Below are 12,745 nucleotides of genomic sequence, written 5' to 3'. Positions count from 1 at the left end.
AAAGTTTCTTCCATTTCAATCTGACTCACCATGGCCACTCAGGCCCAAGCCCGCAACCTCCCTTGTCTGGACTGGTGCAGTAGCCTCCACAGCTCTTATCGCCACTATGTACTTTATCTCCTTATCTGATTCCCCCATAGAATGAAAGCTCCATGAGGGCAAGGATTCTGCTGTATTTTCAGGGTCTAGAAGAGTAGCTGGATACATTTATAAATCTACTTATGTTCTTCCTGTTGTTTTCCACTGTCTCCCAGAGCTTGCTCAGATTCACATCCATTGAGTCAGTAAAGCTATCTAACCATCTCATCCTCTGCCACTCCCTCCTCCTTTTGCCTTCCATCTTTCCCAGCATCAGGGTTGGAAAACCAAAGAGTTGGCTCTTAGCATCAGGTGGCCAATGTATTAAGAGCTTCAGCTTCAGTCCTTTCAATGAATATTCAGGGTTGATTTCCTTTAGAAGTGACTGGCTTGATCTCCTTGGTGTCCAAAGGACTCTCAAGAATCTTCTCCAGCACCACAATTCATAAAGCATCAGTTCTTCGGTGCTCAGGCTTTTTTATGGTCCAGCTCTCACATCCATACAAGACTACTGGAAAAACCATAGCTTTGACTACATGCAATTTTGTCAGCAAAGTGATGTCATTTGCTTTTTAATACTCTGTCTAGGTTTGTCATAGCTTTCCTTCCAAGGAGCAAGCACCTTTTAATTTCATGGCTGCACTTACCATCCACAGTGATTTTAGAGCCCAGGAAAAGAAAATCTGTCACTACTTCCACGTTTTCCCCTTCTATTTGCCATGAAGAGATGGGACCAGATGTCAATATCTTAGGGTTTTTTTTAAATGTTTTCATCCTCCTTTCACTAACATATTAATGGTTTTGAAATCTTTAGTTATAATTGCAAGATCAAAATTAAATTGAAAATTCAGGGTCTCTATAGGTTACCATCTTTAATCTTTGTATAAAAATATACAGAGAGACAGAGAATTCCCTGGTGGTCCAGTGGTTAAGACTCCATGCTTCCTCTGCAGAGGGGATGGGTTCAATCACTGATTGGGGACCTAAGATTCCACAAGCTACATAGCCAAAAAAAAAGGGGTAGGGGTGGGGGTGCTGTCAATACTAGCCAGGGCTGAATTCAGCTAAAATCAGCCAATCTATTCTCAGAAAAACAATGAGACTTAGAACATACTGAAATTTCACTGAATTAAATTGAACTGAATTTCATTACTTGGAATTCCTAGGTCTTAATCAACTTTCTCTAATTCTGCCCGCAAGTGTCTTTTAACTCCTGCCTGCTCTGCCTACCTAACCAGTTGCTGGGTTCCCCTGAATCTATTTCTGGCAGGCCTCTCATCCTTCCCACCTCTTCCCTTTTCCCTGCCCCCTTCCTCAGGTCTGCCTCTCCTCGCACACTGCTGCAGCACCTGTTGAGTCACTCACCTGCTCAGCTGTGTGAATGGCTCCCAGCTTCCTGTTCCCCCAAGTACAAATGCCTCAGAGGCTGCCACAGGCCTCAACATCCCCTCAGTCTGCCTCCCTCCACCTCCATCGCCAAGCCCCTCCCAAACCAGACCTGTCCCCACACTCCAGGCTGGTGCCTCCTTTGTTCCCCGCCAGGCTTCCAAGCGACTGAAATCTGATGCATCCAGCAAGGCTCCGCTGCATACATGGAGCCTTTCCTGGCCCAGCTGGGATGGTCTCCTAGCACCTCTCTGCGGTGGTTACAAGGCTGCTTCCCTCTTGAAGTTCTGTGTACTTGTCATGTCTCCCTCCAGACTGTGGGCTCCTTGAGGGTAGGGGCTGTCTTTTTACTCTTTGGGCCCCACACAGTATCTTTCACAAATAGAGTTTAGAGTTCTCTAAACTTGCGTTAAACTTAAAAGGAGACAAAGGACTTCCCTGGTGGTCCAGTGGTTGAGAATCCGCCTGCCAACGCAGGGGACACAGGTTCCATCCCCAGAAACAAAGATCCCACATGCCGCAGAGCAACTAAGCCCATGCACCACCGTAAAAGATCCTGCGTGCCACAACTAACACCCAATGCAGCTAAACAAATATTTCTCAAGTATCTTTAAAAAATAAACAAACAAATAAATAAAAGGAGGCAGGTTCTTTCAGCTCTAAATTACAGGAGAGAACAGATTGTTTCTTATGTTTGGCTAAGTAAAAAACAAGGCAGGACACAGTTTTGCTGGCTACAGGCAAGGCTACTTGCAAAAATTAAGACTTGGAGATCGATCTAAAACAATACACGCAGGGAAAAAGCAAAGCAGAAGAATGAAGTGGCTCGGGGGCAAAAAAGTCGTACCTGGGAATACTGAAACTAAGGGAACAGCCCTCATATTTAACAGCAAAAATGTTTATCTCAGTCCTTTTGTGACTTGCTGATTTTCATCTCTGGACAAAATCAGACATTCTGAAATATAAAGAACTCTGCTTAAACATGAGAGCACAGACAATATTCGGGGAGCCTGTAATGCATTGCCAAAACCGGGCTCTCCTATCTTGTTGTGGGCTCTTGCTCCTGAGGGACCTGGTCCTTTCCATCACTTAAAGTCCTTGCTGATCCAAGCTGGCCCGGACAGGTGAGGCAGGGCAGTCTTGGTTACCTAGCTGCCAGCATCTGTGGATGGCAACTAGGTTTGCTGCTGAATGGACAAGATGATGTGTGACCTTCTGATATATGCTAATATTTTTCCAACTAAAAACACTGTTTTGGAACATTTTATTAATGAAGGAAAAACATTTGCTGTGTTCAAGAGAATAATGAGTCATGGCTTAGTGATGAAAGAGAACATACCAGTCAGACCCGAATTTACGGCCAAAGGACAATTACGATAGGATGGAATAAAAGAGATGACTCTGAGAGCCCCCAATCCTGGGATTTGCCTGGCATTTATCCAGGAAGATTACTTTGGGAACTGAATATGATTTCCCAGCTGTATGGAGTCCACGCTGCCTACCATCACCAGGAAGACAAGATGATAAAATGGAAGCTTGGTAGAGTAAATGAGAAACAGCCTCTGTCTTCCACTTCCCTCAATGTAAAGAGCTAATAATGTGACTAGCTTGGATGAATGTCAAATCCTACCGCCCTCAGTTATTTCAGCCTCTATAAAAACAAATGAGTAATTTGAGGTTAAAGAAGATCGCTTCTTATAATTATGATTACAAGATTCTAATCATTAGAACTTAAAAAAAAAAAATTAATGTAGTATGTCTTCGTAAAGACCAACCAGCCAGGACTATTCATAGAAAAGCCTAGAGCCATTTATACATGCAATCTAGACAACTGTAAAAAAAATAATAATAATAAAAAAGACAAAGCTTGTCTCAACTGATGCCCTGAGTGGATAATCACAATTCAGGTTGTAAACATACCCTTTGTGTACACTTCCTCTCTTCTCTTTGACGCTTATCCTTTTTTAGTTTATTAAAATCATGTATAACTGTTTCTCTCTTTTTCTGGAATGTTTCCTCGGAAGCAGCCGAGCAAATGTCCATGTCACCCCAGGACCAAATCCCAATTACCTTCTTTTAAAGTCCATTTGATAGAGCCTGTCCTCTTGCTGACGGCATGCAGACTTCCATCTAACGTTGACACAAACAGCAAGGTTTCAGGAAGTGTCACAGTGCTGGGACTCCCCAAAACCTGCAGTGAGAGGTGGAAGAATGGATGTGGTCAATGTGATTCTTCATCTTGGGTGTGCATAACCACAGACCAGCACCCCCCTTACCCGAAAAGTTATCCTTCTAAGATCCACCACGTCACAGATGAAGAAACCAAGGTTGACGAGCTGAAGTTCCCATCAAGGGCATGTGTCTGGACAACAGCTGGTTTTGGACTAGAACCAGATTGCCTTATTCTATCTGAGCAACAGTCCTTCCCACACAAGGGCTAATGACCTAACATGTCAGGGACAGGGGACTCTGAAATGGTCCAAGGCCAGCCTCCACTGAAACAGCTGGGGAAAGTATATATGCTCAGCTTTGAGTTCCTTCTCTTGGCTATATTTTACTTTCTGAAACCTGGTTATCTTGCAAGATTCCATGCTAAAGTAGAATGCCAACACACCGACACACAACTTAGGAAATTTTAAAAGGCAAGGAATCCGGCTCAGTGGTAAAGAATTCGCCTGCAACACGGGAGACTTGGGTTTGATCCCTGGGTCAGGAAGATTCCCCTGGAGAAGCGAATGGCAGCCCACTCTGGTATTCTTGCCTGGCAAATCCCATGGACAGAGAAGCCTGGTGGGCTACAGTTCATGGGGTTGCAAGAGTCAGACACAACTTAGCGACTCAACAACAAACCACAACAAGGAATTCGGGGGAAATATTTAAAGCAAAATAGGAAAAACAGCTCTCATTATAGAAAGAGTTTATATAATAGTAAACACCAAGATTTTGAGGGAGACATATCATAAAAGAAAATGTATGACTCAGAGAGTTCAACTTGGTGCTCTGTGACAACCTAGAGGGATGAGATGCGGTGGGAGGTGGGAGGGAGATTCAAGAGCGAGGGGACACATGTATACTTATGACTGATTCATGCTGATGTACGGCGGAAACCAACACAATATTGTAAAGCAATTACCCTCCAATTAAAAATAATTCTTAAAAATTTGCCGTAATAACCCAAATTATTCTTCACTTATAATAAAAATACAATTTAAATTAAAATGTACCTTTAATCTTTAATGAATTTTAAAAATATTCTACAGAAAATAACCAAAGGTCGTGAAATTCACTTTCTCATCCACTATCGATTGGCAATGAAAATTATGTTAATGCAATCTTTCTAGAAAGCATAAAAGCATTCATGCTTTTGACTCTGCAGTTCCTCTTCTACATCCTAAAGAAGTTAAGTCCAGCTATGGGAAAAGCTCTTTGCACAATGATACTCATCAAAACCCATTTATAAACACACACAAAAAAACAGGAAAGACCTGAACACTTCTAAATGGCTGAAACAAATTAGGACACAAACAGTCATCGGAATATTATGTAATCATTAAAATGGCCCTTGGAAGAATCTACAATATAGAGAAAAACTTGTATGTGTTGTCACATGAGAACTATAGAATCCAAAATTTAATGTACGCTGTGGTTATGATTAACTGGACAGCTTTTTTTTTTTTTGCTTGCCTGTCCTCTAGGTTTGCTAGGAACTGTACACTCATCCACATGGTTTCCATGGGAGCGAATGTGTGTGTGCACGCACACGCACAAGCAGGCAATAGCTGGTACGGTTTCCAGGATAACTCCCTTCTGAAGTCTGGGCCCACTCAGCAACGCCGCCTGTAATGAGATTTTCTCTTCTTTGTCACTGTACTGTCACACCAATCAGCTGGTTCCTGCAGGTCTTGAATTAAAAATGGGTCAATGCAACTTGCTTACACTGGGACAGCTTAAATTTTGGCACAAATGCTTTTTTAAAAATACGGCAGTATGGCTGACTTTTAGCATGAAACATAAAGACTGTGCTTGGGAGCCTGAACCCCAAAATACCTGGTCACTCTTGGTAAAAGCCAGGATGACACTAATTAATCTACTGAAACAGATGGCTCTCTCCAGGGCAGCCTGAGCTGGTGGGACAAACCTCCAGTGCCTGCATTCCTTTTCCAATGTGGAGACCCCCTGGCAAAGGGGCCAAGCAGCTGCCAGAACGCCTCTACCTCTTGCCTGTGTCTGGCCTGCAGGGGAGAAGCCCTGCCCTCCACTTTGCCCAGGGCGAGGGCCCCTTACCTGGGATGAGTGAAATAACTGCAAGCCTTACGGTTCCTGCTGAATCTACTCTCCAGGTTAAGCCTTAAGGCTGAGAAGAAGAATCTGCTTTTAACTCCACTTCTGCAAGCAGGAGATCGGTCTCGGTACAACCTGGCTAGGAAAACAGAAGCCCCAACGTGGTGGCTGCCCTGGGCAGAATCCGAAGTCTTGTACACCAACTGTCTAAAATTATTTTGGATCAGGGGGTATGGATGGTGAGTAGCCTCACCTGGACCTGCTCACACCTGAACACATATCACCTGGAGCACCTGGCCTGGAGAACAGCAGCCCCATGATGACCACTGAGGCTGGAGCTACTTGGGACCCCAGGGGAGGGGCTACCTCCATTGACAAAGGGGAATGAATGGGTCTGCGACTTGATGTGGGGTGGTGGGATTAAGTTAGGTGGGGGTAGTGTGAAGGTTGAATAAATGAAATGGGAACATGTATACATATCTGGGGGCCAACAGGTGGAAACCCCCCCCACCCCGTCACACACTTACCCTGGGAACAACCATTCTTAGGTCTTAGGAATCACGCCAGAAGCAGGTTGAACAATCTGGGTGGCTGAAGTACTAAGAAATTAAACTCAGAGAAGAGAAAAGGGAATTAAACTCGGGAGGTTTCTGTGGATATGTTTTTCTCCATGTGGAAAAAGCTGGATGAGAGAGAGAAAGATAAAGACAGAAAGAAGGTTGAGAAGAAACATGGCAGAAAAGCTGGGAGAAAGACCCTGGCCTCCAACACTTCTCAGACCTGGCCAAGTCCTGTCCTTGGGCCCAGGGACACCCAACCCGTGCAATCAATTCCCCTGTTTGCTTAAGCTTGTTGGAGCTAAGTTTCTGTCCCTCGAAACTGAAACAGTCCTAAATACACACACTCACCCACACACACACACACAAGTATTTTCAATATATCTATAGAAAAAAAAATGAAAATATTGTAAAATTATAGCCCTAGTTTTTCTCCTTTATTTTCTAAATTTTCTATAATATGATCATAGAAAGGAGATGGATAAGTTAGCAGGTGGAAGAGAAGCTGGGATTTAAAGGACCTTCAGGGAGCCCCTAAATCCAGAAGCCCTTTCCACCTCAGGGTATTAGGTAACCCAATCACCTTTGATCACTGAAATCCACCAAATAAGGGACAGGAGTTTAGAAACACAAAGGTCTCCGAGTCAGAGAGTGTGCATCCCGAGAACAGAAGAGTTTCACTGTAATTAAAGCCTACAGTACAACTATAATTAACTAAATGCCCCCAAATACATCTCATCACAGTCTTAATACTAAAAGGGGCCAAAACTTACTAAAACATATCAGTGCTGCTCCACTATTGGCATGGAAACGAAAACCACCTGCCTTGTCTGAGCATCTTGGAAACCACAGGAAGAGCAATTGTCCATGGTTGGTTGGTGACTCGAAATAAAACACTCATCGCATAACTAACATGGTCTTCTAAAAATCTCAGAAAGACCAGGTTTGGCTGGAGGTCGAATTTAGCAACTGAGAATGCTGAATTAATCACAATGTCCACAGCGACATCACAAACCCCATCACACCAGGCAGATTCTTCTCTTCTTTGAAGCTCTTGACAGTTTCAAATTAGCAAGAGACACTCTGAGCAGCATTAGTCTCTCATGAGGCAACTTAATACTACAAAATCTCTGCCTTTTTCTTCTCCTGGCATTTTTTAAAGCATTAAAATGCTTGCCTTCAGATACAGCTGCTATTTGTTGTTGTGGTAGTTTAGTCGCTAAGTCATGTCGACTCTGTGACCCCATGGACTGCAACATGCCAGGCACCTCTGCCTTTCACTATCTCCCAGAGTTTGTGCAAATTCATGTCCATTGAGTCGGTGACGCCATCCAACCATTTCATCTTCTGTCCCTACCTTCTCTTCCTGCCCTCAATCTTTCCCAGCATCCAGGTCTTATCCAGTGAGTCGGCTCTTAGCATTGGGTGGCCAAAGTACTGGAGCTTCAACTTTAGCATCAGTCCTTCCAATGAATATTCAGGGTTGATATCCTTTAGGATTGACTGGTTTGATTTCCTCGCTGTCCAGGGGACTCTCAAGAGTCTTCTCCAGCACCACAATTTGAAAGCATCAATTCTTCGGTGTTCAGCTTTATTTATGGTCCAACTCTCACATCCGTACATGACTACTGGAAAAACTATAGCTTTGACCACATGGACTTTTGTCGGCGAAGTGATAAGTTGCTATAACTCATGTGAATGCAATAAGCAACTAAACGCTGTGTGGGACACTGAGCACTGCTGAGAACTATGTGGACCTGAGACATTTAAGCACACTGCTTCATGGTGATGGTCTTGCATATCACCTTCACCCTGCTGGTGTTCCATTTTCCCTGCAATGGATGAAAGGGCTTCAGGCCCCAGAGCTACACACACTAGTTTCCAGAGAGCCTAAGAGCAGAAAGGAAAAGGCTGATCTTGCCAATCAGCCTGGAATCTGCCTCGTTTTTCAAACTAGTGGGTTATATACTCCTGGCTTCATTGGTGACTTCTAAAAAAGTAATTGCAGTGACATGGTGGAGGCCGTGGCAGGTAATCTAGTCTAGTCTAAAATGAGACATCCATTAGCTAATTGGTCCTCCTGGAAGTCTGGCCCTCTCACATGAGGTGACCCTGACATAACAACTCTGGAAATGCCCCATCTGAGGACCACAGAGCTAGGCAATTTGGGCCAGATGATGCTGGGGAAATGTGTGCCTGTAAAAACAGCTTATTTCACTTAGGTTGATTCCATTGCTAAAATCCAGTCCTCACTGCTACTTGGCTCAGCCAGGGCTGCCTCCTTGAAAATGTAATTCCCGGGCTAGATCCTCATGTTCAATTTTATTATTATAAAGCAAGATTAAAATGCACCACTTGCTTTGCATTTCCCACAAAAGACATGAACGCAGTTACCAACTGCTCATACAGAGATGATTAAAAGGTAGTTAAGTCTCCAACAATCTCATTTTCTAATATTCTAAACTCAGCTAACTGTCAGCTGCTCCTGCATTAATGAATTCAAATGTTTATATTTCAGGCAAGGAAAAAAAAGTCTTTCCTAAAACAAGCTCTGGAATAACTTTGTTTAGTACAGACATAAGGGACTGTCTATACAAACATTCACAAATCATGTGTTTAGGTAGCACAAAAACAAATGAAACGGCCTCTAACACACCTTTTTTTTTTTAAGATTTAAAAAAATAGATATTTATTTATTTGGCTGCATCGGGTCTGGTTGCAGTCTAGGTATGTAGGATCTAGTTCCCTGACGAGGGATTGAACCCTGGCCACCTGCATTGGGAATGTGGATTCTTAGCCACTGGACCACCAGGGAGGTCCCTTTAAGATTTTTTTGATGTGCACCATTTTGAACGTCTTTACTGAGCTTGTTACAATATTGCTTCTGTTTGATGTTTTGGTTTTTCTATCACTAGGCGTGTGGGGGTCTTAGCTTCCCAACCAAGGACCAAACCCTCATCCCCCAGCACTGGCAGGCAAAGTGTGGACCACCAGGGAAGCCCCAGACCTACCAGTTTCTGAACTAGAACTTGGGACGGGTCAGGCCAGAGGCAGCTCCCTGGTGGCTGGAGAAGAGCCTACAAAGCTGGGGTCTGGCTACTGGTAGCAGTTGTCAGGCTACCACTGACAAGGCTCCTCCCCTGCACCCACCCTCTGACCCCCGAAGATGAACAGCAGGAAGCATACCGCGTGCTGCTCTAAGATTCGGAACACAGGGCAGCCCCGTGCTTCCCCAGTAGGGTTTTTCAAGAGGCTGCATTTTCCAAAGAAATACAATTCTTAAATTTCAGACACATATTTCAAGAACCAGCCCACGGGTTAACAGACTACCTAATAACAATGGTCAGAAACAAGATCAATGAACTTGGCACAGACCTTTCACCTCAAAGTCAGAGGGAAGAAGTGGGGCCATGCACACACGTGTCTGACACCCAGATGTCCAAAGTGATCTACACATGATACTGTAGTATTGGGTCTATCCCCAAACTAGTGTGTCCTTGTTGTTTAGTTGCTAAGTCGTGTCAGACTCTTTCCAGAACCCATGGGCTGTCCATGGGATTTTCCAGGCAAGAATACTGGAGTGAGTTGCCATTTCCTTCTCCAAGGGATTCTCAGGACCCCAGGAATCGAGCCCGCGGCTCCAGCTGTGTCTCCTGTATTGCAGGCAGGTTCTTTACAGTTGAGCCACAAGGGGAGACCACAAAAAAAATAAAAATAAAAATAAAATAAAGAGGATGTGCACACTGTGAACAGGAGAGCCATATACTTCTCAGGTGGCGTGCAACCTGATCAGATCTAACCCAAATGTCCATCTCCAAAAGCTCAATCTTTATAGGCACTTTCCTGTGAAACTTTTCCCATTCTCACCTCCACTCCAACAGACCCAAACCAGTTATAATCATTAGAATACAATAATCTGGCTAATTACAAAATGGTATTATTTTTCTTGTACCACACTGATTTCCAGGATTTGCTGAGAGGTGGGATTTTTTTGCTTGTTGGTGTTTTTTTTTAAACTAATTTTTTCCTGCATGGTCATTAGATTACGGTTACATTACATAATCCTCACTTTTAGTTTTACTTACTTAATTTCTATCTGAAAGACACAAAGGCCAAGTCCATAAAAAGCAGAATTTTAATTTGGAAAATAGTTAAAATGTGACAGTTCACTACCTTGGTAGTGTATATTTTAAGGCACAATAAATCCATAAAACTTTTAAATAAAAACATGGAAATATTGCTTAAGTATGCTTGAGGTATAAGCAGAGATTAAAGGGTGATTCTAAACGTTCTAAGTTATTCTTGTGGAATATTTTTACTAGTTTTCAAGCCTGAGCCCCATACAGAAAGAGTCTAATGATTGTGTCTTTGAACATATATACTCTACCTGGTATAAAGAATCTGCCTGCAATGCAGTAGACACAGGTTTGATCCCTGGGTCGGGAAGATTCTCCTGGAGAAGGAAATGGCTACCCACTCTAGTATTCTTGTCTGGGAAACCCCCTGGACAAAGGAGCCTGGTGGGCTATAGTACGTACGATCGCAGAGTTGGACACAACTGAGTGACTAAACCGCCACCACCAAAGTTAGGAAAACCCTTCCCCCAAACTGAAAATACAACACTTGTATTAGTTGAGCAAAGATATTGGCATGTGTCCAACAGAAAATCCTTATACAACAGAGTTGCACCTAAATTCCTGGAACCTATAACCGGCCACCAACAACCATTCTGCCTTGTGCAGTGCAAGGCTCCCTGCCCGGGCTCAAACCCACTGCACAGCAGGCCATAAAGGTAAAGGGAAGGTAAAGTGACTTTTGGTTGGTTGATGAATATCCATTACAGTATTACTAAGACTTGAGACAGGCATGCAAGTGAAGGAAGGATTCCACAGGTAAGATTTCCAAGCTATTTTGCTTTTACTACTTAGGACAGGGGAAATCTTGAGAACAACTAAGATTGCATGTCACCAAATGTAGAATAATAAATTGCAAATGGACTTAGAATGTGCTAGGGAATCAGAGCTTCTAATTATTAATGTTAGCAATAACGCTTGGAGGTGAGAAGGGCATTGGGTGCTGGGGGATGTGCCAGTGCCAAGGCACCATAAAGAGGAGAGAAAATAAGACTTGTACATGTGCGTGTGTGGGTGTTATGGGGGAGATGTTTCCTATGGATAAGAAAGCAGAGGTGTGGAAAAATCACAAGTAGACTGGATCCTCCTGTGGGCTATACCCAGCTGAAAGCCACAGGATGGGTGAGCTTATTTTGAGAGCTTATGGGTAAGACACTTTCTGGCTCGTCATACCAGATCCCAGTCCTATAGGGCTTCCCACCAAAAAAAAAGGGGGAGGGAAACCTGTGCAATTTAGCAGGAAGTTCCTCAAAACAGTATTATGTAACATAGTCCCTTGGCAGGCCCTAAAAGACTAAAAAAAAAAAGACATCTCTGTCTACAATTCTATTTGCAGCCATATTATATACTTCCGGCTGCAGACTCTAGCAGAGTCTGGCCCTTTGCAATTCTGGTGGCTTCACAAAACTACTAACCGGGTACTGTCATATTTGGCCACATGGCAGAAGACTGCCCAGCGATGGCCAAAAAACCACCAAGAATTCTCCAAAGCAGCATGCGACTGAAATCAGTGCCCAGTAAATGCCGGCACACACCCATTACATAAGAGTCTCCTGTTGAAAAATGAAGCCCACTCAAGATCAGTGGAGCAGGCTAGACTAGCAGCTCCCAAAGCCCTTCCTTTGAGGGTATCTTAGGTCTGATGAGACAGATCCAACAAAGTGTAACAGAGTTTGCATCCTCTGTTATCCTCTGCTTCTTTTTTTCTTTTTTTTTATTTTTATCCTCTGCTTTCTTATCCATAAGAACCATTTCCCTCATCACACCCACACATGCACACACGCAAGTCTTATTTTCTCTCCTCTTTATGGTGCCTTGGCACTGGCACATCCCCTGGCACCCAATGCCCTTCTCACCTCCAAGCGTTATTGCTAACATTAATAATTAGAAGCTCTGATTCCCTATTCTAATCAAACCGTGCTTCCCATCCCCCGTCTCACTGACACACCTGAATTAAGAGCCAAGTACTCAGTATGGGTTTCCCTTGTGGCTCAGCTGGTAAAGAATCTGCCCATAATGTGGGAGACCTGGGTTTGACCCCTGGGCTGGGAAGATCCCCTGGAGAAGGGAAAGGCTACTCACTCCAGTATTCTGGCCTGGAGAATTCCATGGACTGTATGGTCCATGGGGTCACAAAGAGTTGGACACGACTGAGCAACTTTCACTCCTCAGCTCAAATGTGGAGACTTCTATACAGTCATCTGTACACAGTGACACAGAAACCTCATTGAGTTTATCCCAATTCAGTAGACTAAGGATGAAGAACAGAATTAAAACACCAGTGATATTAAAGAGACTTTTAACTGCATC

At 43.6% G+C, this 12,745-nt stretch overlaps 1 protein-coding gene across 2 annotated transcripts in view; it reads right to left on the bottom strand.

Annotated features, from left to right (window-relative positions):
* Positions 1-12,745, bottom strand: part of ERN1 (endoplasmic reticulum to nucleus signaling 1) — an 82,034-nt gene that overhangs the window by 49,395 nt on the left and 19,894 nt on the right. For both annotated transcript variants that reach the window (XM_043464638.1, XM_043464648.1), the window contains exon 2: positions 3,535-3,655. In XM_043464638.1, the coding sequence (XP_043320573.1) occupies positions 3,535-3,655 (121 nt within the window). The remainder of the gene's footprint in view (positions 1-3,534; positions 3,656-12,745) is intronic.

The sequence above is a fragment of the Cervus canadensis genome, chromosome 1, assembly GCF_019320065.1.
Source record: "Cervus canadensis isolate Bull #8, Minnesota chromosome 1, ASM1932006v1, whole genome shotgun sequence".
Lineage (NCBI taxonomy): Eukaryota > Metazoa > Chordata > Mammalia > Artiodactyla > Cervidae > Cervus > Cervus canadensis.
This window is presented reverse-complemented; position numbering and strand designations above follow the sequence as displayed.